A 26,013-nucleotide genomic window follows, 5' to 3' on the forward strand; every position below is an offset into this window, starting at 1 on the left:
AAGTAAAGTAATGACTTTCACGGCGATGTGACATTGAAATACATCAACATTTTACAGCTCATTTGAAATTTCTAAATCTCTATAAAAAAAGATTGTGAAATATATGCTACAAAAAATATACAATGTTATCTCGTGATGTATAACTTAATGGAATTTGTGTAATAAAAGGTAGTTTTATTTTATTTTGAAGTTTCACCGGTTGTAGTACATGTATCATGGCGGACTTGACATTAATGGCCACGGTTCAGCTCCCAGCCGCTAGGAGGAACAAGGAGAGATCCATGCCCAGTCCCAGCGTGGAGAAGGAAGCGGTCTGAGAGTCCGCATCCCCGCACAAGACGGGACATAGCCAAACACACAGGAGGAGGAGAGTAGTTTCAGTTTGACTTCGAAGAGCTTCTTTACATGGGGACAAGAAATGTCATCTACAGCGAGCGAAAGGAGGGCGTTTGCTCACAAAATCAACCGGTGAGACAGTGACAGAAGTTATTGTTTAGCAGCTACAGTTGTGCCGCTCGCAGTGCGTGAGAGTGACCTGCTGGACAGACGGCACATATAGCCAGTATGCTAGGATTTGTAAGGTATCACTGACCATAAAGCGGTCAGTATTAACACAACTGCGCCTTCCTGGAATGAAACAAATGTGTATTGAAGCACTTTGCGCTCTCATTAATGGCCTCTGGCACTTTTTGAGTTTAAAATCCTGTTTTATGTACGTTATCCTAGCATCGTCAGAGCATTGTCATCAACAATGATTGAGCTACTTAGGGATAACATTGTCACGCTGAGGGCTAATCTTGTGACTGAGTTATGTCATATGGGAGTATTAAAATGTAGTAACACCGAAGGAAATGCTTTACAAATATCAAAAAAAGCTATAACAAGTGATATTCATTAAGATGTTTTGTTCTTGTGTCGTGTGAACGCCTCGCAGCATTATTGTAGCAACCTGTTTCCACATGTTGTAAACTGGTTTTCCCTCTTCATGAAAAAGCTATAGTACTGCATGGACTGGAAATCTAGCAAGTCTTATTATGCTAAATAAATATTGATCAGATTTCAGGAGAAATCGTAAAGGCAAGTCGTATCTGTCAACTGGCTCTCATGCTTTAAGTTAACAACACGGGTGTGTGTGTGCCTGCCTGTTTGCACAATAGATCTTTTTACAAAAGGGGCTCCTCCAAACCTTGATTTTTGTGCTCTGCCTATGTTTTACAGTCTGTCATCACAGTTGATTTTGGGGTCTACTTTGTTAGGAAACACCTTAGCCTAGCAACACCAGATAGCTTCTCTAGAAGCCTGTGAAAAAACAAACAGGATGACAGATTGTTATCTTGCAAGTGAATATTTTCTCACCTGTACAGTCTGTCTGTCCATAAATTTTGGACCAGGCTCCATCACAAGGCGGTTTTATTTTGAATAGTGTATCTCACTATTGGTAGCCTGTCTCTTTATTTATATGACAGTTGATCATATGTATACTGTAGAGATATTGGCTTCTTTAACAATTGCACCATTGCATTCCCCAAGTCCTGTATGTCCTCCTTAGTGGGACCCAGACCATTGTTTAGTGCCGGATGCAGGAAAGGGTGGGAAGGGGTGTTCTGGCTATTGCCGTTGCAGTCGATAGCTTTCCTTTTTCCTGTTTTAAATTGAGGTGTACAGAGCTGCAGAAACTGTTTCCACATCTTTGGAGGATATAGTGCTCATAAAATTTAAACATGAAACAGAACAAGAAGGCTATGTCATCAGCAGGAAGTTAAAAAGTCTAGCTACATCTTGGGGATGTAGAGATCATAGGTCTTCTCTTTCTTACAGTCCGTATGTATTGATGGAATGAGAGCATGAACCATAGCTATGTAATCATGAGGACCATGGTTTGGGAAATGTTGAAGCCTTTGCAGCTGTGTATATGAGAGAAACAGATATTTTGTGGTTCTTGAGTAGCAGCTGCTTGAGAGGATTGTTTTTTTTTCCTGCTTTGTCTCTCTCTTTAAGCCTCTCATTTGCCGTTAGTCCATAAAGGCCAGGGACAGAGCTCTGGCTCTGTGCCTGCTCCCTGGAGCCAGCTCGCCACCTCTCTGTGAGATCCGCTTGAGTCTCTATTCAGAACAGCTGCTGGCCTTCAGCATCGCTATGAGTACCAGAAGCTAAAAACTTGTGATAGGAAGAGGGCTTTGCAGACACATAGGACATGTCTCTGAAACTTACAGGTTGAGCCATGCAAGTGCAGATGGACAGCGAAGATTACAGATTCTGTGTTAAAACCCTAACAGAGTTACAGAGTTAGAGTTACAGAGTTAACTCTGTTTCCCTAGCAGAGTTTTAACACAGAATCTGTAATCTTCAATGTGAGTGAAGAATTAAAAAAAGTTTTGTTAATGCAGATTTCTCTAGTATTGTAAGATCATTCATAAGGCCTAGTTTCTTTGGCCGTGGTTTTAGTTCTGGGATCCTTACCTCAGTGGAGTATGCGATCATTGGCATGATAAAATTATGCATCCACCAAAATCAATCACTTTATATTTTATTTATCTTGAACACCCCACATCTTGACCATTAACAGGATTTTTACAGCTAGTTGTCATGTGTGTTAATTTGTGCTTTTGTTCTCTGTTTGACTGAAATCGTTCATATGTTTCTCTTGCTCAGGACGGTAGCTGCAGAGGTCAGAAAACAAGTGTCCAGAGACTATGGCTCTCCTCAGCTGACCAAGAAACGAGGAGGCGCACACCAACCTGTGAGTCACCCTGTGTTTAACCTGTTGTTTATGTTTCAGGCCAGCAGGTTTAAAGCTCCAATTAACAAGGTCGGTTGATGTGTACATCAACCGACAGTTGGGTGTAACTTTGTGATTTAAGTTTAGATGCAAGGTATACAGATGAGTGTAGCTTTAATTAGTATTGACAGCAGACGTGAAGGGGGGTGCTTTTGAAACATGATATACCTGCTCTCGCTCACCTGTGTGGTTGGACAGCCAGTAAGCGACTGCCAGCAGTAGTGGCTGTAGCAGATCGTTGTTTGGCTGTAAACAAAAGAAAGTCAGGACATTGAAAAATTGAGAACTATTATCAACTGACCACACCATTCAAATACAACATTAATCTTATCCTTTAGTATCTTGTGAACATGTACATGTACAATGTGCAGGAAGTTGTTATCAGCTAATTACAGTTTTTGTGATTCATGTACATATATAAGGTCTCTAAATAGGAAGTTTGCTGAATTTACTTTTCGAACTTTCTGTTTCATTTTTGTCCATTTCTTGTGTTTTGTACATACATAAATCAAATATCCCCTGCGCCTCGCAAGTCCTTCTGATCCTGCTGATCATTGTGTTCATGTATAATTATTTGTACATAATAGTGTAATTTTGATTGACAGTTACCCCTGACAGAGGTGGTTGAGCCGGTGGACTATGAGGAGTATGTGAGCAGTCACGCTCCTGGGGTGGAGCCCGGCCCCCTCAGACAACTAGTGGAGTTCCCCCAGGATGACCTGGAGCTCCTCCACCTGGACAAAGAGTGCATTACACTGGAGCCCCCACTTCCTGAGGAGGAGGAGTGAGTCCAACTGCTAATGGGCACAACCCTCATACTGTAACACACATATCCCTCTATGGGCTTTACATTACCATACACACAGAGGGATTTATATTACTGTAATGGAAAACAAACAACACTACAGATATGAACAAAGCCTTTGTCTCTGTGACACTGAATGAGTACACCTATTAAAAGCATGCTTTGCTCAATTATTAATGTGTTTTTCTATGTAGCTCACTGGATCCCAGAGTGAGAGATGCCTTGACAGTCTACACAGATGACTGGCTCGTCATTCAAAGAAAGTAAGTGCTGTCAGTTGTAGTAGCAGTTGAATTAACCTCCAGTATCGTCTACTGTTTAATAATGTGCTCCACTTTTCCCTGTTTGCTGTTCACGTAATTGACAGTTGCATTATTACTGGGACAACGTTTTTCTTTTTTCCTGTAGATATCAGCGCTACAGCACCACATACACCCCTCACAACTCTGAGCGACAGAGGGAGAGGCAGCGAGGGCTGGTCAAACAGACCTTTGAACTGGATGAGGCTGCTGCTGCTGAGCGCCAGGAAGACCAGGTAGCCGCTGGTGATGTTCAAAGGACTCGTTATCTTAAACACTGAACATTCAGTCATTTTAGGTTCATTAAACACATTTTATTGATCTACTGTACATACAGTGTTGCCAATACTTCTGAAACCCCAATCACATAATACCTGGACAAAGAGATGGAGAGAATAGCCAGCCATTGAAGCTTGTGTCTCATTATGATAGGCAGTTTGAGTTGTACTCTGCTCAGCGAGTTGATCATGTGGAGAATAATGAGTAATGGATGAGAGTAATGGATATTCCATGTCTATTATCCATTAAACTCCATATGAATCATATGAAATAGGTATCGGCAATAAGGTAATGGGATCTCCTTATCTTTCTAAAACATCTGCAGTGAGCATTTAAGGGTGACATCTTTGCCTGGAAGAAAAAAAAACTCATGATCTCACCTCTCCGTCTCACTCTTGTTCTCTTCAGGATGACGCAAAGCGGCGGTCAGTCAGCATCGATGAGACTCCTCGGGGCAGCTGGGCCTCCAGTATCTTTGACCTGAAGAACTCCTCCCCAGACGCTCTCCTGCCGTCTGTGCTAGAACGTACAGCTGCTGAGGACATGGATCACCGCAATACTGAGGCACGCCTGCAGGGGCGCCACAGTGACCTACTGGGCCTGTACCCTCCCCCCGATGAGGTTCATATTAAACCATAAAAAAATGTGACTTTATCATATAAACAAGTATTCTTAATGACTCTTAATCACTGGTTTATATTAATTAATACAGTTTCTTAAGCTTGACCCACTTAATGCAGGGTTTCCTGTACCCTTTTGGCCTTGACCAAAATCAGAAGAATTTTTAAAAATGTTTATGAAGTAATAATTAATATTAGCCATAGTAGTGCTTCATCACACAGCAAAGGCCACATATTGTTTAGTAAGGTTACTGTATAAACCATCATCTGGTAACTAACTATGTTGATAATGAACACTCCAGTTTCCTGGAAGAAACACTGTTTTGTAAATGTTTAACAAAAAACACGTAAAGACCACGAGAGCCACAGAAACTCATAATGTGATAAATCTGTCATAGATAATAGGCTGCTGAGCTATTATTCTTATGTACAGTGCTAGGCTAGTTTTGTACTGAAGTGAACTTGATAGCTTGACAACTTGATAGCAACAGCACTGAACATCGCCGCCATAGGAACAGGGATGCGTTCACTTACTGACTTACCTTCCGAAGTCACTTTGAATGGTGATGCGTCCAATTACTGACATACATTCTTAAGTGCTTGTGAACGGTGATGCAACTGCTTAGCTGAGGAAAAAAAGTGAACCAATTACATAGTCAGTGAATACGAATCTTAGAACCGAACTGAAAGAAGGGATCCGTGATTTCCACCTCTTAGCTGAGCAAAGTAAAGGGTACAATCTATGGAAAGCCAAATGTCATCTAATAAAATGGAGTTTACAGCACCGGCCACACAGATGGACTGCAACTTAATCACTACTTAAACACTCAGTTGGAAATGTTGGTAAATGTAGTTGCCATTTGTTCAGAATAACATTATGGACATTCACTTTATGGGAACATTCAATAATGTCTGCAAACCCAGCCACTTCTAGCGAACTGTTTGCTTTTCTTTCCTCTATGTCCTTCTTTCTTTATATCTGTGTACACTCTGTGACTTTCTCTGCCGCTACGTTGCCATGACATCTGTGTAAATGTTATGCTGGTGTGTGTGTTGTACATGGCTTTGTTGTCTGTGTGGCAGGATGAAGCAGTCGAGAGATGCTCTGTCATCGAAGTGCCCAAGGACCACTGTGGCCAGAGGATCATGGTCAAGTGTCTGTCTCTGAAGTGGGTAACATTTGGTATATAACTGACATTTATGTCTTCACCCTCTGATTCATTTTTCGAAATACTCATGATGCTCTCCACATTACTATATTTTGTATGTTTTTCAGGTTTGAAATAGAAATTGAGCCAATATTTGGAACACTTGCCCTGTATGACGTTAAGGAAAAGAAAAAGGTATTGTTTTTGTTCCAGTAGATCTTTTTTCAATCAGTATTCTTCCAATGACTTTCACTCTGTAAAACCACTGACGTAATGCTGAGCTCATGCTCAACTAATTGAATTTCCCTTGTCTCAAAAAGGTCTAAGTGGTCTTGCGGTTTAGATCATTGAGTCAAAACTGAATTAAAATCCTTTCATTTCCATTATCATCTTTCCTTCCCCTCCCTCTGCTGTTTCCCGCTTATCTCAATCTTCCCTCAAACAGATCTCTGAGAATTTCTACTTCGACCTGAACTCGGATCAGATGAAAGGGCTGCTTAAACCCCACACACCTCACATAGCCATTTCCACGCTGGCCCGTTCTGCCATTTTCTCCATCACATACCCTTCTGCCGATATCTTCTTGGTCATTAAGGTACTACGAGAACCCACTCTTACATAGAAGAATGTAAAATGATTATTTCTTATTAGCTCATACAGAAGTTACCTTTTCCTAGTATGTGGTACTTAAACTTAAATTTAATTTGAATACAAAATGTTCAAGTACGTGATTAAAAAAAATTGCTTTAATGTGTTAACAGTAGTGTACATGTATTTCAGCTTGAGAAAGTGCTTCAACAAGGAGACATTGGAGAATGCTGTGAACCCTACATGGTCATGAAAGAATCAGATTCCTCCAAGGTAATCGGGCCAAATATGTGTTTTAAACTGTTGCAATGCTCAGGGCCCGTCGCCAGCATGCATGTGGGTCCCTTTTTACTGTCTAGTCACAAGCATTACTCAATTCTGTCTGGGTAACCGCAATATTTACCAGCCTCTTTGGCAGGTCAACTCTGTTGGCCACTGTCGATATTTTAAGCCTTTCTTTATCTTTTGATTTTTTTTTTTTGCTTCAGCACAAGGAGAAGCTGGAGAAGCTGCGTCTGCAGGCAGAGCAGTCATGTAATCGTCTTGGCTGTTTTCGCATGCCTTTTGCCTGGACGGCCATTCACCTTCTCAACATCGTCAGCAGTGTGGGAGGTCTGGATCGGTCGGACCCTGACTCTGACTCTGGTACTGCTGGACTTCAAACACATCCTCCATTTTATACAGTGTCACACATGCACGTACACAGAGCATTCAGCTATTAACAGTTATATGATTTTTCTTCCTGCCAGAGCGAAAAGGTCATGGAACATGGAATGAGAGAAAGAAAAAGGGGTTTGAGCGCATGAGTGTTGGGGATGACATGTGTAACTTTGCCACTTTCCGTCCAGCAACATTGACCGTCACCAACTTCTTCAAACAGGTCAGACTCTGTCTAGTGGTAATGCTTATAACTCATTTAGTAGTTAATTGTTACAGGTATCCTGACTCTGATGTGTAATGTAATGTGGCCAAATTACTAATGATTTTACTGATAAAGCCGAGTATTGTCACTGTAACTGCAAATGGTGAGGAACCTGCTAATAACGAAATGAGTTCATATTTGAGTCTTGACTTACACCACGTGTCACTGAAGAGACAGAGGAAACAACATTAAAATGTCTAACTTTTATTAACTCATTAACCTGGGATATTTTTAACAACGTATCAATCAAGATAGGATATCTATAACTATGTTATAATATAAGATTTTACTTTAAACCTAATACAAACTCTGCTTTTCTGTTTGTGGTCATGAAGGAGGGGGACAGACTGAGTGATGAGGACCTCTACAAGTTTCTGGCAGATATGCGTAGACCATCCTCTGTTCTGCGGCGTCTGAGGCCTGTCACAGGTAAACGTGATATGCACACATAGTCAAGATATTTATGTAAAGTTGCCTGAATTCATGTATAAAGGTTTATGGATGTTTTCTTAACCGTCTTGTTGTGTACCCCTGACTTATTTTGCCCCTCAGCCCAGTTGAAGATTGACATCTCTCCAGCTCCGGACTCGCCTCATTACTGTCTGTCACCAGAGCTGCTTCATGTGAAGCCTTACCCGGACCTGCGTGTTCGCCCAACCAAAGAGGTGCTGGAGTTCCCTGCTCGCTACGTATACACGCCGCACACCACCTACAGGTGAGTGTTCACAAAGACACATATACACACACAGTGCAAGTTAACCTATAGAACAAATATACATTCACCCCTTCACTGCACTCATGGTTTACTGTGCCTTTTTGGATATTGATTTTTGACAGAGCCAGAGTTTTTCTGCTCTTTTTAGTCTGTAGTTTTAAGCAAAAACGACAGCCGGTTCTGAATTTGAAACACATTTTTATTGATATTGTTTTGTAGAATATATAAATACACAAACAAGCTATTATTTTTCTATACATGTGCCTAAAAATAACAAGATTCTGTTTGGTGAAACAAAATCTTTAATAAGTTAACAATTTGATTTGAATGGCTCTTTTTAAAAACAAAGTTTTCAAAGGACATCAAAGTCAAGACAAACTAAAGGCAAAAAAATGTCAAATGAGAAATAGATGAGAGCCGCAACAAGGACATTTTCTGGCAATACAGTAGATCTATAGCATACATAGCAGAGTTGGAAGGGAGTGCAGTGACGTTACAGAGTTTAGATCTGGAAGGACTTCAGTGATGAATCTTAAAACCACTGTGTCATAGTTTCACTCTGGAAGAAGGAAATAAAACGGTAAATTTAATTAAATGAAAACATCAAAAGTTCAGATGTTCATGAAATGTTTTGAACAAGTAACTTACCATCTTCTGCAGTTTGGAGAGCTGCTCATTCTGAGTCTCAATATTCTCTTTTTGGAATCTGGTCAAATGCTGTAAACCTTTCAAGACGTTGGAGTGCTCCTCTGCTCTCTCCTAAAAACAGGAATATAGTTAAACTAACTGACAGTATGACAATAATTCACTGGCTGGTATTCAAATATGTAAAGTAACTACTGGTTACTGTTGGCAGGCTGGCGTGACAGTGAGGGAAAGTGTTTTTAGTTTTCAGTTACCTGCAGCTCTTTGATGCTGGTGGGTACGGAGTTGTTGAGATACATCTCCAACCTCTTCACTTTTGTTTTCAGCTCCACCTCTTCCTGCTCCATGTTGGCCAGCCAGTCTTTAGTCATCTTGGTCTGAGTCTGTTGCTTGACCAGCTGGTCCTGTCAAAAGAGCATCTGCCCATATTATCCTCTTTCCCCAACAATGATCCCAGTGCAGCTGGCAGCTGCCTGCCCCACAGTGTCACATGCAGCTTTCTAGTGACACTGACTCTCTTATCTCAGATAAAAGAATTCGATTTATCCATAAACATGAGGAAAATTAATGAAAGAATCATATGGTGATTATGGGTCTTATAAAAGTAAGAGTGAGATTCCCAAGCATGAGCAGTTACATAGGAGTTAATGTAGACATAGTATAGGCATTGTTACACATCTGCTTTGTTATGTCTCTTCAGCTGTTTTTTCTCTCGAGATCTGAGAAGTTTAATCTGTTGGGGATTTTAGATACTTGACACACTGCCTGTATCTACCTCTGCTTCTGCATGTTGTGCCTTTTAGATGCTGCAGTTTGATTGTAATTCTCATTGGTTATCTCTCTAGTTATAACACAGCCATTCAACAGCACATGGGAAATCCGTTGTTTACATATTTCTGTGTTTTCTTACCTGTAGCAAGTGCATCACTTCTTTCATCTGTTTCTCCACCTGTGCTGCCTGCTCAGTCTGCCTTCCCAGCTTTTGGAGAGTCCCCTCATGGCTCTTCAAAGCCTGGCTGATTTTAGCTATCTTTGCCTCAGTGGTTTCATAAACATAGTTGAGGGATTCACTGAACTGTATGACACCAAACATGAGCACGTTGACTTCTTCCTGTGGCGCAGCCTTGTTTTCCATCTTGCCTGCCTTCCTGACCGGACCTGCATGGACTGCTCTTAAAGCCCCAGCCAAACAAAGCAGGCAGAGGCCCCAGATTATCTTCATGATACCAGTCGCTTACAAACTCGCTGTTGTTTAGTTGTCTGTTTCACTCAGTTGTTCAAAGGTTTGTGATTTCTTTTCCAGAAATTCAGCCAGTTAAAGAGAAAGTTTCTTTGACTTAAAATCTTGCAAATGAGGAAGGAAGGCTATAAAATACGTATTTGTCTGTCACGGCTGTGCAGAAGTTCAGCATCATCAGAATGAACCCTGTGGATGATGAATTTGGAGGTTGGTCAGAGCTCCTTATATTGGATGTGTACATGCAATACCATGGTAAAACATTAGCTCAGCTGTGGTTCGATCACTGGTCTTGTCCATGGCCTTAGTCTCAGTGACCTTGCCTTGAAGTTTAACCCCTGAGATACTCATTTTGTCATTTAGGTCACAAACATACATAACAATGTATGTAGCAGTCTTCTGTTTGACACAGAAAATGTATGAGCAGTATCACAGTTGGCTCAGTAAATGTTATTTAATGTAATTTTAAAGATATGTGATTTTTGTGGTGCATCGTTGCCTCTTGACAAGTGGATGAAATCAGCTGTTTCAAATTATGAACAACAGTTACCTCTAATGTTTGCCTTGGATAGGAGTTAAGGTGACTTTCACCATGCAAATCCAATACTGGATCACACTCGTTCCATGTGCACACGTGAAACTTTTTATCTCTTTCTTTGCTGAGAAGAAGAATATTATATAATTTTGTGGGTTTCAGGACTGATTGATGCAGAGTGATGTGTAATATAGTTGACAAAAGTTGACAACATAACAAGCTTAATATATGATTAATGTTATGATATGATTGTGATTGTCATTTAAGTAAAATTAACCAACAAAAAATGTTCCTTTAACTTAGCTTTTTTTTTGTGTTCTGTCCTCTTTTCTGTCTTTCCCATTCTCTGTCTTGCATCATTTTGCCTTTCAGGAACTTGCTCTATGTTTATCCTCAAAGTCTGAACTTCAGCAGTCGTCAGGGTTCAGTGAGGAACATTGCTGTGAAGGTTCAGTTCATGGCAGCAGAGGACCCCAGTCAAGCTTTGCCGGTGAGTCACAGTCGAGGATAATCAAGTGACCTGACTGCGATGTTCTCAGGAAAATGAAATTCCATCCACAAAGAACAGCTTTGAGGCAGTGAAATACTATATGCTGTCTTCTTGTAAGAGTGAACTTCTTCAAAGGGGCATATTTTATTGCTCAGAGGGAAGAAAAGTCTGGTTACATTTGGAGAGCTACAGCAAATCTTTCATGTTGTAACTCTGACGTAGTTTTGTTTATTGGACATTAAACTATGCAGTATGTATTTAAAGTGATAATCTGTGCTAGTATCAGACACCTACCCCCTGTATACTTGGAAGGCTAAAATTTGTAGTTTGCTGATTTAAGGATAACATGTCTGTGGTCAGTCAGTGGTGGCAAGTCAAGGCAGAACATGTCCTTTTACAGGTGTACAATACTCAAAATGTTTTTTTTTCAAAGTGTTGCCTCATGTAAACTGTCTCTTAAGAAGTTAAAAATAAGCCTATTAATATTGCCTATTAGGTTTCTTAGATTGGTTAGGTAAGAATTATAGCAATGCTTACTAACTTTTAAGTCCCTTCCACTCAGAAATGTTTTTTGCTTATTGTTCCTTCTCTTGGGTGTTTGGGTGACCTTCACTGTGCAGAGTTTAACACCAGTAGGCTGTCTGTCCAACAGTTAAACATTTGAAATGAACAATATTTCCTCATTCATAGATTCATACAATGAAGGAGAAGGAGTAGATATAATTTTAAGAAAGTGCTTTTACAACTCAAATCAGATACAAACAATGCAAAGTGTTGTATATGGGCAATATATTGACAACTCTTATCAAAAGAGTTCCTCCTACCAGTCATGGAACAACTATATTTATACTTTGCCGTTTGACCAGGTCATCTTTGGGAAGTCGAGTTGTGCTGAGTTCATGAAGGAGGCGTACACTCCTATCATCTACCATAACAAGTAAGGCTCAGTCATCAGTTGACCCTCGCTGTTGACCTTCCACTGGAGTCTGCCCAACTTTTCTTCTTTCACAGTGTCTTCCTTAAACAGTGTGTTTAACTCTTACTCAAAAGGTCTCCTGAGTTCTATGAGGAGATAAAGATGAAGATTCCTGCCAATCTGACAGACAACCACCATCTGCTGTTCACCTTCCACCACATCAGCTGCCAGCCCAAACAGAACACCCCTCTGGAGACCCCCGTGGGCTACACTGTGAGTACACTCCTTCAGCTGGCCCACATTTAATACTTCCACCCACTCAGGTGCTTGTTTGATAGCTCCTTCTGTTGTCTTGCCATCGGTGAAAGATCGCGTGTCTCTCTTTCTGCCTGCAGTGGATCCCTCTGATGCAGCATGGACGACTACGCACCGGCTCCTTCAGTTTGCCTGTCTCAGTGGAAAAGCCTCCGCCGAGCTACTCTGTACTCACTCCTGATGTGAGTGTGTGAATATCAGTCTGCCTGCCATTACCTACTTTTCTTTTTTTGTGACGTGACTTGAGTGTTAAATGAGTTGGATGTCACTCTGTGGCAGGTTCAGCTCCCAGGCATGAAGTGGGTGGATAATCACAAAGGAGTGTTCAATGTTGAGGTGACAGCAGCCTCCTCGGTTCACACTCAGGTACACAAATATGCTTTTTAGACTCTGGTTTCTGCCTTTCCATGTGCTTTTTCCTCCCACATTTAAAAACCCTGTTGGAATTTGGTTAGTGTTACTGGGGGAGGTTCTGAAATTGTAATTAATTATTACTAATAGCATCCATAGTTTTCATGTATTGTTAATGTTAATAGCCATAGTTTCTCTCTGGAAAGAAAATAAAACAAACAGTCGAGATACAGATAACCCGGATGTTTGGGTTTTTTAAACTACATCTTTACTGTGTTTTACAGGTCTGTAGGATTATAATACTATCAGCAGTGTATGCATGTAATGCCTGAACACTTTACATTCAGAAAGTCAGAGAGACCCCCAATCTTGTCTTAAAAGTCAATTGGCTTTTCAACCGCAAAATCGCTGCTAAATTAAAACTCATCCAGTTCAAGTGACACTTAATATTCAATCTGTTGGTGACTCTAGGACCCCCACTTGGATAAGTTCTTCACTCTAGTGTATGTTCTGGAGGAGTACTTCTTCCCCTTCCGCCTGAAGGACGTCATCATTACTGAGGCAAACATGGAGGGGGAGCTGAAGGCCAGTATGGCTGCACTGAGAGGGGCTCTGCTGGATACCTGTGTCAGGTTCCTGCACCAGCTGCTCAACAAGCTCATTCAGCTCATCATCTACCCGCCGGTCATTGCGGGCCAAATTGGTAAGTGAGTTCTGAAGGACAGCTGTTTTACATCAATACTACTTCTGGAGATTTGAAGTGCACTTCTGGGAACACAGCTAAAATGCTAATTCTGATCATTTGAGTAGATAATGTGATAATGATTAATAATTACTGTTCTTGATGATTTGGGCTGTAAAACTGTTTCATCTACTTTATGCATCTTACTGTACATTCAAATCTTTATTATTTCCAACTTCAGGACCTCAGATATGCTATGTGCCAATATAATGCCTATTTATAAATGCTTCAATTTGCGTCAATGTTTTTAATCTGTGAAGCCAATGGCAATTTAAAATTTCAGTCTACAATCATGTCATTTTTTTTCCTCAGCCATAGTTTTAAGCTCTGCCTCTTGCCGCTCTCACTCTTGATTTATTTACAGTGAACCTGGGCCGGGCTGCCTTTGAAGCTATGGCTTTATTAGTCAACCAGATCCACAAGAACCTGGAGGGGAACCAGGACCAGCATGGCCGCAACAACCTGCTGGCGTCCTACATCCACTACTGCTTCCGCCTGCCAACTGCCGAACCTACAGTGCCCCCTACAGGTGAGTCACCAGTCTGAACTGTGCAGTCTGTATCTGAGAGGCAGACAGACAGCATCATTTGATTGGGGCACATGGCTGCTGACTTGCTAATACCAATCATGTCTCTATTCGTTTATCTCCATGAGGAGCTGGCACGCAGTCCTACGAGATGCCTCTGCAGTACGCCACCTTATCAAGAGCAACAGCCCGCCCAAGCAGCCTGCACCTGTCCCGCTCTAAGAGTATCAGCAACTCCAACCCGGACCTGGCCAGCACACCAGTTTCTCCTGACGAAGAGGTGCAGAGGATCATAGGGAGCAAGGTGAGTTGCGCCTGTCTTTCAAAATGTGGTGTTTTTATTAGAGCATTACATGTATTGCTGTTTAATTTGCTCATTTATTTAATTTTAATTTGCAGATTGACTCATCTTTATTCTGTCAAGCATTAAAGGTCGTGTTGAATGAATTCCCATCCTGTTACCCCATTTCTTTCTCCAGTTGAGAAAAAGAAACGGCAGCACAAAATGATCAAGTCTTTGTTTTTTTGTTTTTGTGGTACCCCATTGTGCCGTAGTCCCACTTTCTGTTGATCCACTCTCAGTCAGTTATTTTGTTGTAATGATAGTGTCTCGACTCTTCACAGCAGATTGATTGAAGCTCAGGTCGACTGAGAACTCTGTGCCAGCAGTTAATGATGCTGCTTATCTCAACGATGCAATTATACTTTGTGCCTCTGTCCCTTGTGTTTCATACGGTACCTCCAGCCCCTCCTTTGTTCTCCCCTCTCCTGCTTTCTTTGTTGATTGAAGCTTCACTTTTCTCCACGTCCCTTACTTTTATTGCTTCCCAGTTTTATCCTTCAAATAATCTCTTGTATGGTGATTACCGTCCCTTTACTCACTGTGCCCTTGCCTCTTGCCACACTATGTGTGTTTGTGTTTATGTTTTGTGTGTGTGTCTGGTGGCTTACGGAAGGGCATTGACCGCTCCCACTCCTGGGTAAACTCTGCTTATGCCCCTGGGGGCTCCAGATCTGTGCTACGCCGGAACCCCAACTCCAGCTGTGAGCTCAAGCAGGTGCCAAATCCCTCCTCCTCCTCACCTTCACCTCCTCACCACCTCCATCCTCAACCATCTCTGATCAACTCTCTTGTGTCGTTTCCTTACCTCAATTCTCGGGGGTTGTATCTGCTTCTGTCTGCTAGCAATGTCCTACCTGTCACACCTTTTTATCCATGACTTCACCTTGTCCGTCTTTCGCAATTCCTCCTCTCACCGCCGCATAACAGACCGTATCTGTTTTCTTTAATCTCTGCCTGGGGCTCGTCAGATTTCTTACCAGCCTTGCACTCATCACAGAGTTCTCAGGCCACCCGTCCATTTCCATTCATCCGTTTTCACATCACTTTGTCTTCATCTCTGTGTGTTCACCTCACCGTCACTCCATGTCAGGCAAATGACCGCAGTGCCAATCGCATGTCTGCCTTCCTGGACAGCGTGGCCTTGTTTTCAGTTCCCACAAGGCAGATTACCAAGAAGGTAAAACTGACACCTACTGTAACAAACTGTAAAAGTGACATTCTTCATAACAAACTAACACATTTTGATGTCCTAACATTCATCAGCTTTCAGTATCATTAACTTTCATCACCATTCATGACATTTTAACAGTTGTGTTAGTTGGTGTCAAACTGTGTTTGTTGACATTTAATAGTCTACTGTCTGGGTTTGTCTGATTAATGTGTTAAATTTATTATAACTTTATAAATTATTTTAATAAAGATAATTTTATTTCGGATTGTTTTACCTGAATTAAGGACTGAATAACCATCAAACAATTGCACTGTTATCTTAACAAACCACAGTTAGAGATTACATCTTGCGTCTTGTGAAAACAAACACACACACACTGTTTTAATCTTAATAGCTCATCTAGTTTCTAAAATGGTTTCCTCATGTCAGCTATAATTTGTTTGTGTTGGTTCATATGTAGCTGCTCCATGAGGAGCTGGCATTGCAGTGGGTGGTCAGCACCAGTACCGTGAGGGAAGCAGCGCTGCAGCAGGCCTGGTTTTTCTTCCAGCTTATGGTGAGTATTCCTTTGTACATTTATATAAATTATCAAAGAGTCTAAAACTTAAGAGTCTAAAGAGAATACCACAAACACAAGCCTCAAATACACATAGTGTAGGAACCATTATTACAGCAGGAAAGGCAACATTTTGTGATGATTTTTTCTGATTTGCACTCTCCTCCAGACAAAGAGCATGACCCATCACTTATTCCTGACATCGAAATTGGACATTCCCAGGCGTCAGCGGTTCCCAGACCGTTATGTGGACGACATTGCTGCCCTTGTGTGTGCCATCAGTGCAGACATTGCCAGTCGATACCACAAGGTACACAGCCCACAAAGCTGCTTGTTTTCAATGAGCAAAGTATTGACTAATAAGTCAGATGTGACAGTAGTTTAAATAACCTAATGTACAGAAACCAGTCATCATGTATGTTTTCTGTTTGATATCATATCTTCCCATTTGTCTAATCACATATACTCCCTTTCTTGCTCATTCCTTTCCTCTCTCTCCTTGTGAATATCTCTCTCAGGATGTGGAGCTTGTGGAGAGGTTAAATAGTAGTCTGGCCTTCTTCCTGAATGACCTGCTGTCTCTCATGGACCGGGGCTTTGTGTTCAACCTCATCCGCTCCTACTACAAACAGGTGCCTGTTGCTCCCCTCCCCGTTTGCCTTTAATATCAAACACACATCCCAATGTTTCCATGCATATTTTAAAACGGCTTTTACTGTCTCAAACAAACGTGTGTTAAACAGATTGCCAACAAGCTTCACACAGCACAGAACCCCAGCTCTCTGAATGCCCTGAGGATGGACTTCACTCGTATTGTCTGCAGCCACGAGCACTACGTCATCCTCAATCTGCCGTGCTCCACACTCAGCCCTCCAGCCTCCCCCTCCCCTTCCACCTCCTCCACAACCTCTCAGGTACTGAAGCAGGCTGGAAAGTAACTCATTTAAATTGCTCGTGTATTATTTTCATTTTCTTCTATCCTTCTATCTGATCTTCACTCTCCCATCTATCATTGTATCCACAGAGTTCAGCGTTTTCCAGTATGGTCCAAGACCACGGTGTGGCCACCATGTTTGAGCTCTCCGTCCCTTTTCGCCAGCAGCACTTCCTGTCTGGCCTGCTGCTTACTGAGCTCTCTCTCATCCTTGATCCTGATGGAGAAGGGTAGGGATTATTCCTATGGGGATTGTCAGGGTTTGAACTTTAAAATAATAATAATTACATTTTACTTCCTACTTTTTACCCACAGGGTTTTCTTCCTTCATAAAAAGGCCATTAGTGCTGTTCACTCCCTGCTGTGCAGCCACGATGCAGACCCTCGCTACACTGACCCACAGGTCAGAGCCCATGTCGCTCAGCTCTATCTGCCCCTCCTCCCCATTGTCATGGAGTCTTTGCATCAGCTCCACGACTTCTCTGGTCAGCATAACATATTTGCAATCCACTAATATTGTTATAGCTATCCACCTCCTCCGCACATTTATTTCATTTGCAAAATGGTTTCATTTCCAGTATTATTGCACCTGACAGTGCTTTTCTTATTTCTTTGTAGACGCCTCGCCTGCTCGGGTCCGCCATGCCTCAGCCCACGCCGACGATACTGACCCAGACAGCGGCAACACTATCAGTCAGTCTGTTGCCATGGCGATTGCCGGCTCCCCTTTGCCGCATGTCAAAGCAAACCCGTTCGCACTGCCCACAGTGGTGAGTGATAGCGGCAGGGTTCAGGCTGTTCCCCCGGGCCCTACAGACTGACAGGTCACAGATCTGCCTCTGTGTGGGAGGCTGCTGTTTGACAGACGATCACTCTGCCCCTTCTGTAACTCCACACAAACACATTCAAAAAGCATTTGCATTCTTCTCGTGTTAGTCTTCTTTTCTGAAGTACAACTGCTCCTCTTAGCCTGTAGGTGGCTCTCTGTCCTTTTCCTTTATAGATCGCTGTAAAGTGCCATTTTGTACTGAAGCAGATGACTGGCACTGAGTTTGTGTGTTTGTCTTCACCAGACTGGGCGCCAGTCCAGCTCGCTGTCTGCCGAGTGCAGCAGGACTCTGCTGGTGTGTTTCCTGTGGGTGCTGAAGAATGCAGATGCAGCTCTCCTGGAGCACTGGGTGTCTGATTTGTCTGTACTGCAAATCAACCGCCTGCTGGATCTGCTGCATCTCTGTGTCTCCTGCTTTGAATACAAGGTACAATAACCAGGCACGGTCACTACTATGAGAGTCTTTCATCACTCATACACCCGATACGAGTCAAAACCAATTTACTGAAGCTTAATTTGGACATGCCAGAGCGACAGTACATCCTTACAGATATGTAGTGTTTCAAGAAAATTACCTGTCTTGATTGTCAGTAGTGTGGCATGCTGTAGTTTTGTTTTTCTAAAATGTTTGTTTTATTGACCAGTTACCTTTTTTTTATTACTTATCGTGCTGTTATTTAAAAAGTAATCATAATTTTTGGGAGTTTTTAACTGTTCCTAGGCATTCATGTATTTAGTCTAATTTAAGTAAATACACAGGTAGCTCCCTCTCACTTTAACTGGAGGTTTTAGATGAATTGACATTTGTTTGACCAAATAGAGTTTTTAAAAGTTGTTTTAAATCTTGATTTTCTCTGATCTCTTTCTTGCTATTTGTCCTGTAATTGTTGATGGCTGTTGTAGGGGAAGAAGGCTCTGGAGAGGATCAACAGCCTGACATTTAAAAAGTCTCAGGACATGAAGGCCAGACTGGAGGAGGCCATACTGGGAACCATCGGGGCTCGTCAGGAGATGGTCCGCCGCTGCAGAGGTAAGTAGTATGAGAGCGTGAGTGTGTGTGTGTGTGTGTGTGTGTGTCAGTAGCTGTTTCTGTTTGAGGTGTTTATAAGTTCGTGTTCATGGAAATTGTAATTTGTTTACTCTTCCAGAAAGGAGTCCGTATGGCAGCCAGGAGAATGTTAGGTGGAGGAAGAATGTCACTCACTGGAGACAAAATACAGACAGAGTCGACAAGTATGTTCTTTACATTAACTTTACATCAATGCCAGATAAAAGCAGTCTTACCTGATGTGTGCACATTGTATGGAAAAATGATAGATATGATAGAATGATAGATTTGTGGACTCTAATTTAAATCATGAACATGATATAATATGCTGTCACTTCATCTAAATAGTGTGATACTGATGATTGTGAAATAACACCTCTTACAGGACTAAAGCTGAGGTGGAGCAGGAGTCTGTGGTGGATGGAAACTTAGCTACTGAAGCCTCTTTGATAGTCCTGGACACACTGGAGATTATAGTCAAGGTGAAGCAATGGGGGAAAATTTACCATAGTAGAAGTCATGACTTTTGTCTGCTGTTCACGCACAGTACTGTCCATTTTATGTAGAATTACCTCGCTGTAATTTGTTGTGGTTCTCCATCTGTCCTCTGTCAGACTGTGGTGGCATCAGAGCTAAAGGAAAGTGTTTTGGGTGGAGTTCTGAGAGTCCTCCTCCACAGCATGGCAGGCAACCAAAGCGCCCTCTTCCTGCAGCACTGCTTCACTACACAAAGAGCTCTGGTCTTCAAGGTACAGAAGTTACATTTTTAACAATCTAACATTAATGCAGCTTGAATTATTGTCACAGTAACGCAACACATGTAATTGATCTCCCTACAGTCTCACACATTGACCTACTGAATTATTTTAACACTTTTCAGGGAAACAAACAAATATTAATGTGTATATTAACTTCTGTGTTTTATGATTGTACAAAGAGCTTTATTTGTTATTAAATCATACTTGAGGTTAGTGTAAGGAGTATACAAAGTGAGAGGGCGTGTTTGTGTGTGTAGTTCCCAGAGATGCTGTTTGAAGAGGACACAGAGCTTTGTGCAGACCTGTGCCTGCGTCTCCTGCGTCACTGCAGCAGTAGTGTTGGCTCTGTCAGAAGTCACGCCTCCGCCTCTCTTTACCTGCTCATGAGGCAGAACTTTGAGATTGGAAATGTAAGTCTAAACACTGTCTTTGCATTTTAATTTGACTTTCTTGTTACAACCAGGGACATGCCAATAAAACAAAATGGATATACAGGACACATACGGGATGTTTGAGGAATAAACGCTATCTTAATGTTTTGAGTCACTATCTGTTCTAATTTTGTTCCTGGACCAGAACTTTGCTCGAGTAAAGATGCAGGTCACCATGTCCCTGTCATCACTGGTGGGAACTTCACAAAACTTCAACGAAGAGCATCTTCGTCGCTCACTCAAGACGATCCTGACGTATGCTGAAGAGGACGTGGAGCTGCGTGAGACGCCCTTCCCAGAGCAGGTATGTAACAGCCTCTGTGCAGAGTCCCATCTGGAGCTGCTAGAGTGGATACGACTTCTCTAATGTGCTGTGTTGCACTTTTGAAACTGCAGGTCCAGGATCTGGTGTTCAACCTGCACATGATTCTCACTGACACTGTTAAGATGAAAGAGCATCAGCAGGATCCAGAGATGCTCATTGACCTAATGTACAGGTACTGTGATGCACATTAATAAGGCCTGCATACAACAATTAAGTGTCACAACTAAAATCTCTGATATTCTCTCTTTTTTTTCCTTTTCAGGATTGCAAAGGGCTACCAGAACTCCCCTGACCTGCGTCTGACGTGGCTTCAGAATATGGCAGGAAAACATTGTGAGAGAGGGAACCATGCTGAAGCTGCCCACTGTCTGGTCCACAGCGCAGCTCTGGTGGCAGAATACCTCAACATGCTGGAGGATTGCCGCTACCTGCCAATTGGTTGTGTCACGTTTCAGGTCAGTGCATGCTGTTTTAATTTGTTGACTCATTCTACTTACAAACAAGACATGTTGGCTGCAGTATGGCAGAATGAGATAGGATGTTGTCCCAAGACTGGAGCACCAAAACTCAATCCCACAAATATAAAGGTTTTATGTTTATTCTGACTTCTCTGTTTTTTTCCCTCAGAATATTTCATCCAATGTATTGGAGGAGTCAGCCGTATCCGATGACGTCCTGTCTCCAGAGGAGGAGGGGATTTGTGCTGGGAAGTATTTCAGCGAGTCTGGCCTGGTGGGCCTCCTGGAGCAAGCAGCTGCCTCTTTTAACATGGTACGACTCACATTCCCCAACCACATGGTGACAGACTGCATGTTAACACAGCACAAGGCTACAGCATTAACATGGCTGAAGGAGTGCTATGTGATCGGGTGGTATGTGTAAATCCTGCCTTCCATTGTGCTGTAACTCCAGGCTGCCATGTACGAAGCCATAAATGAAGTGTATAAGATTCTGCTGCCAATCCATGAAGCCAACAGAGACTTCAAAAAGCTAGCTACTGTCCACGGGAAGCTGCAGGATGCCTTCAACAAAGTCTACAACCAAGTGAGTTGACAGTTTGAACCTGAAATCACCAGGAGTAAACTGGGCTGTTAGTGTTGATGAGAAAATTCGCTTTATCCTGGATTCCTCCTTATATGTATCTTTTCTGTTTTTTCAACTTTTCCAGAGTTCAGGATGGGAGGTAACAACTTCACTTGTCATATTCAGTACATTTAAGGTAAAACTAAATCAGCAATTCCTTTTATTTTGTATTGACGCTGTTTTCTTCCTTCCCCATTGCTTGTTCTCTTCTCCTCTCCTCTGTGATTGACATGTTATTGGTGAGTGATACAAAACTTTCTGTCACACTTTGACATAGTTAAGTCCAACCACTGTTACAAAACAGTTTCCATTCCAGCCTAAATATATAGTTTACCTTTGTCCTACAACAGTTGCTCTTCTATTACTAAGAATCTGTCGTCTTTATACAGCAACAAGAGACCAGTTACTTTAGCCTTTTCATCTGTTTAGCGTTAATGTGTACCTCACAAATACAAAATACAAAACAAGCGACAAGCTGTAAAATCTCAAAGAAAGTCACAAACTACACAAATCTCATTTTTAATAGAGGAAACTGATAGACTTGCAGCTTCACTATATCAATTTGTGCTCTGTTACCTATTTAAACTATCCTAGGCTGCTAGAACCTCCAAACCTCTAAGTCAGCTGATTTTAATTCATCTCATCTTTTCATCCCGTCTTTAGTGTTTAGAGAATGTTTGGAACCTACTTCCGGGTGGGTTTCTACGGCTGCCGGTTTGGAGACCTGGATGAACAAGAATTCGTCTACAAGGAGCCATCAATCACCAAATTAGCAGAGATCTCCCACAGACTTGAGGCATGTTAACTCGTCACGATGGTAATGAAGCTGCCACTTGTGATTTATGAGAAACGCAATTCTAAAGATGAATCTCTTTGGTGCACAGGAGTTCTACTCAGAGAGATTTGGGGATTATGTGGTTGAAATTATCAAGGACTCCAACCCAGTGGACAAAAACAAACTGGATCCCAACAAGGTAACAGGATATGTATATACAGTATTTGACTAATAGTATATTAGTACATATTTTGCAAAAGGTTTAATTGTACTGTTTGTGCTTGATTCAGGCCTACCTCCAGATCACCTATGTTGAACCATTCTTTGACACATACGAGCTAAAGGAAAGAATCACCTACTTTGACAAGAACTACAACCTGCGGACCTTCATGTACTGTACTCCCTTCACTCTGGATGGCCGAGCCCACGGTGACCTAAACGAGCAGTACAAACGCAAAACCATCCTAACAACATCTCATGCCTTCCCTTACATCAAGACACGCATCAATGTTATCCACAAGGAGGAGGTGGGTGTCTGTTCTGTAGGGATTTTTGGTCAGTTATATGAATGTAGTGCAAAAGTCAACTATTTCTGTTGTTTTTCTCCAGATCATTCTCGTCCCCATGGAGGTGGCCATTGAGGATATGCAGAAGAAGACTCAGGAGCTCGCCTTTGCCACAAACCAAGACCCTGCAGACTCCAAGATGCTGCAGATGGTGCTGCAGGGCAGTGTGGGCACCACTGTCAACCAGGTGCCTGTTTAGATACTGCTAGAATTGATGATGTATAACCATAATGCATTTACACTTTCCCCTGGAATATTAATCCCATCCAAATGGGGTCAAAAGTCTGGGTCAGTGTTTTAAGTAGTGACAGACATTCCTGAGCAGATATGTAACAGTTTCTCCCCCTCACAGGGCCCCCTGGAGGTGGCGCAGGTCTTTCTCTCCGACATTCCTGATGACCCAAAGCTGTTTCGCCATCACAACAAACTGCGTCTCTGCTTTAAAGACTTCACAAAGAGGTGATGACACACTCCACGACCCAGACGCAGACTGCTATGTAACTAATAAAAACAAGTCCCAACTCTCTATGTCTTTTCTGGGCTTTTTCATGCAGGTGTGAGGACGCCCTGAGGAAGAATAAAGCTCTGATTGGACCAGATCAGAAGGAGTACCACAGAGAACTGGAGAGGAACTACAATAAACTGAAAGAAGCTCTGGGTCCTCTCATCAACCGCAAGATCCCCCAGCTATACAGAACCCTGCCAGCTCAGACTACGCAAACACAACGGTAACTTGAGACATTAAACACACACACACGCCTACACACAGAAACACACAAAATGAGCTCATGCTGCTTCTCCAACTCCATCAAACCAACACAAGAGCAACATAAAACCTTTATCTCAGCCCAGGTCATAGACTCATACATTCTGTGTTTGTCACCAGTGAACACGAGTGTACACAATATTCAGTAAAAAGGAAGTTGGTGCATTTCTTAAAGTATTGCAGACTGTTTGACTATGGAAACCATCACCATATGTTTTCTTGTTTTCGTCTGCTTTTGGCATTGGCTCTATGTTTGCACGTGAGGGTCTGAGGACTGCTGGTTCATAATTAAAACCAGAGCTACAGTCAGCGACACCTGCCAGAGCGATGCATCAATACTGAGGACACGTATATTTTAGAAGTAGTTGTTTTTGTATATTATATATGATATGATTATATAGTTTTATAGTTATATTGCTCTGGAAACTGGAAACAGAAAACACTGAATAACATAATGAGGTGGTTTTACTTCTGTATTACTCTTTGAAAGCAAATACTCATTCAAAGTCATGCAGGATTATAGTGGGAGGCCACAAAAAGTCATTATTCACAGCTTCACTGTAACTCTTTCACTCGCTTAGTCAGATTTATTGTCTAAAAGAAATGACACAAATGTTTCAAATAGTGTCACAGAAATACACTCATTACACCTCAATTGAGCAGATTTTGCGGACACACTTTTCAGCAAAATAAACCAAAACACTTGAAGTAAAACATTCTTTATCGTCTTGCTTTTCTCTCGCAGGAACTCCTACAGTAGGTCCAGTCTCCGCAGAGTCGACTGTTGAGCCACAGAAAACTGGATAACAGCACAGAAAAACAAGCTTTAGAAATTAGCCACATCTCATGCCGTCTGTTCCCCCTCCCCCCACTGTATTGCACACCAACTGTCACAAGCACACACGCACCGTCCTCTTCCTCGTCTAGCTCGTTATTGTACCCACCAACCCCCCTGGCCACCCAGTCATGCCATAATCCCCCACCACCACCACCACACACACGCACACAACCACACACACACACACACTTGTCACCTCTTTCCCATCACCGCCACTCATACCTCTGTAGGAGAAAACCTCGGCTGTTTATACTGGAAGGTTATCTGCACTGTAAACGTTTGGAGCAAGGCTCTGACATGTCAGCGTTTTAAACCAAGCTTTAAAAAGTAGTCTCCTCGCAGTAATCTCTGAGCTTGATCTGGTTTTAAGTTTTTACAGGACTAGAGCTGCCAAACACATTCTGCATCCAAATGGTTTTTTGGGGGGGTTTGTTCTTGAGTGTTTCTGTTTTTCCTTTAGCTTGGAGCGATTGCTTTTGAAGAGGCTGTAGTTTGTCTGTTTTGTGTCGTGGCCTTAATTAATTTGTAAGAGATATTTTCTAAACTATGCCTGGGAGTAGTCACTGCCAGACTTAGTTATTAAATAGTCCCAGGGAGTTTTCTTTTGTTATCAACAGACCAAATAACTGACATTCCTTCTTCCTCAAGTCGTCACATTTATCTGCCTATCTCTCATTATAAGAATTCATTATAGAGTGAAGGTGGGGTTGTTCTGTCCAAGCTCAGGCCTCAGTCCTAGTCCTAGTCCAGCAGGAATTAACTGTAGTAGCAGTTTAAGAAGGAAATGGATTATTGTAGCGGGGGAAAAGGCAGGATGGGATGTTTAAATGTGTTTTTTTTAACTGTGAAATCCTCTTGTAAAGCACTGCAGTCACATCAGATGTTTATCACAGAAGCACTGCCCTCGGCCAGGCCGTCTCCCTCACCCACACAAATATGTCCAAACTGTCCTCTTTTGACTGTACTTGAACTACTGTCAAAAAGCACTCCAGATGTCTTGTATGTGTCCGACACCCTGGTTATATATATTCATTGTAGCGATTTCCATCTACTGTATCTATTATATTGCACTATTGTAAACAAACTGCAGCACATTAACACTGTAACTACTAAAATGTCTGAGCTTTTGTTATTTTATGAGGCTGGAAACTGTTTTTTATCAATTAAATCAACATTTTTTTATTTATTTACAGTCTTTTTTTACTGCCTTCTATTAAATTTCTCTTCCTACGACTCTGGTCAGCTTTTATTTGTGGGGCTACAGAGCTGAGGAATAGAAACTGTGGTGGAGTAGTCTACTTGCTAATGTCACTCACCGTAATATATTTATGTGTGTGTAGTTCAGTGTGTGCTCCTCAATAGTGACTCTATAATATTGGTATCACATTGTAATATAGTAGGCCTGTTTAGTATTTCTAATGCTTCTAGACCACAGTAATATTACATAAGGGACTTTTGGTTGAGATGTCTCTGTATTATCAGTCTAATTATTGTTGTACTATTATGCTGGTTTTTTTTTTAGCAGACTTAAAAGTTTTATTATTGTGAATTAGTTTTTAAATTGATTCTGTATTGTATATTTAAACAAACAACATAGCAGAAGAAAAAAAGACAGATTCAGACATTACCAAAAAAGAACAAAAGAAAAAAACTAAAAAACACTGGTAAATGAAACACT

At 41.8% G+C, this 26,013-nt stretch overlaps 2 protein-coding genes across 2 annotated transcripts; one reads left to right on the forward strand and one right to left on the reverse strand.

Moving 5' to 3' along the window:
- The first annotated feature begins 418 nt into the window (after positions 1-418).
- Positions 419-25,531, forward strand: dock6 (dedicator of cytokinesis 6). Its single transcript, XM_070923129.1, has 50 exons — positions 419-468; positions 2,653-2,740; positions 3,385-3,563; positions 3,779-3,847; positions 3,993-4,119; positions 4,571-4,783; positions 5,866-5,951; positions 6,059-6,125; positions 6,376-6,525; positions 6,711-6,791; positions 7,007-7,163; positions 7,268-7,398; positions 7,776-7,869; positions 7,993-8,155; positions 10,945-11,062; positions 11,929-11,999; positions 12,113-12,251; positions 12,374-12,475; positions 12,573-12,659; positions 13,116-13,347; positions 13,751-13,915; positions 14,041-14,216; positions 14,869-14,970; positions 15,346-15,432; positions 15,887-15,982; positions 16,152-16,292; positions 16,501-16,614; positions 16,726-16,896; positions 17,007-17,146; positions 17,232-17,401; positions 17,535-17,686; positions 17,990-18,172; positions 18,649-18,775; positions 18,894-18,978; positions 19,179-19,275; positions 19,408-19,542; positions 19,809-19,961; positions 20,128-20,286; positions 20,379-20,479; positions 20,570-20,762; positions 20,935-21,078; positions 21,220-21,351; positions 21,476-21,490; positions 22,061-22,186; positions 22,275-22,364; positions 22,456-22,692; positions 22,775-22,918; positions 23,084-23,190; positions 23,286-23,459; positions 24,243-25,531. The coding sequence occupies exons 1-50, from the start codon at positions 419-421 to the stop codon at positions 24,283-24,285; spliced, it is 6,363 nt and encodes a 2,120-aa protein (XP_070779230.1). The 3' UTR covers positions 24,286-25,531.
- Positions 8,688-9,935, reverse strand: angptl8 (angiopoietin like 8). Its single transcript, XM_070922783.1, has 4 exons — positions 9,711-9,935; positions 9,055-9,204; positions 8,804-8,914; positions 8,688-8,714 (listed from the first exon to the last, which is right to left on the reverse strand). Exons 1-4 carry the CDS (start codon positions 9,933-9,935, stop codon positions 8,688-8,690), a joined length of 513 nt encoding a protein of 170 aa, XP_070778884.1.
- Positions 25,532-26,013: the final 482 nt, after the last annotated feature.

This window comes from Enoplosus armatus, chromosome 17, assembly GCF_043641665.1.
Source record: "Enoplosus armatus isolate fEnoArm2 chromosome 17, fEnoArm2.hap1, whole genome shotgun sequence".
In the NCBI taxonomy this organism is placed as follows: domain Eukaryota; kingdom Metazoa; phylum Chordata; class Actinopteri; order Centrarchiformes; family Enoplosidae; genus Enoplosus; species Enoplosus armatus.

What these genes read in the sequence shown, in the direction of transcription:
- dock6 (XM_070923129.1), top strand. Translation starts at nt 419, where the DNA reads ATGTCATCTACAGCGAGCGAAAGGAGGGCGTTTGCTCACAAAATCAAC. An exon ending in AGACCCCCGTGGGCTACACT is followed by an intron (nt 12,252 to 12,373) that starts GTGAGTACACTC and finishes TTCTGCCTGCAG; the next exon opens with TGGATCCCTCTGATGCAGCA. An exon ending in AATACAGACAGAGTCGACAA is followed by an intron (nt 18,979 to 19,178) that starts GTATGTTCTTTA and finishes CACCTCTTACAG; the next exon opens with GACTAAAGCTGAGGTGGAGC.
- angptl8 (XM_070922783.1), bottom strand. Translation starts at nt 9,935, where the DNA reads ATGGAAAACAAGGCTGCGCCACAGGAAGAAGTCAACGTGCTCATGTTT. An exon ending in AAGTGATGCACTTGCTACAG is followed by an intron (nt 9,205 to 9,710) that starts GTAAGAAAACAC and finishes CTCTTTTGACAG; the next exon opens with GACCAGCTGGTCAAGCAACA. An exon ending in TCTCCAAACTGCAGAAGATG is followed by an intron (nt 8,715 to 8,803) that starts GTAAGTTACTTG and finishes TCCTTCTTCCAG; the next exon opens with AGTGAAACTATGACACAGTG.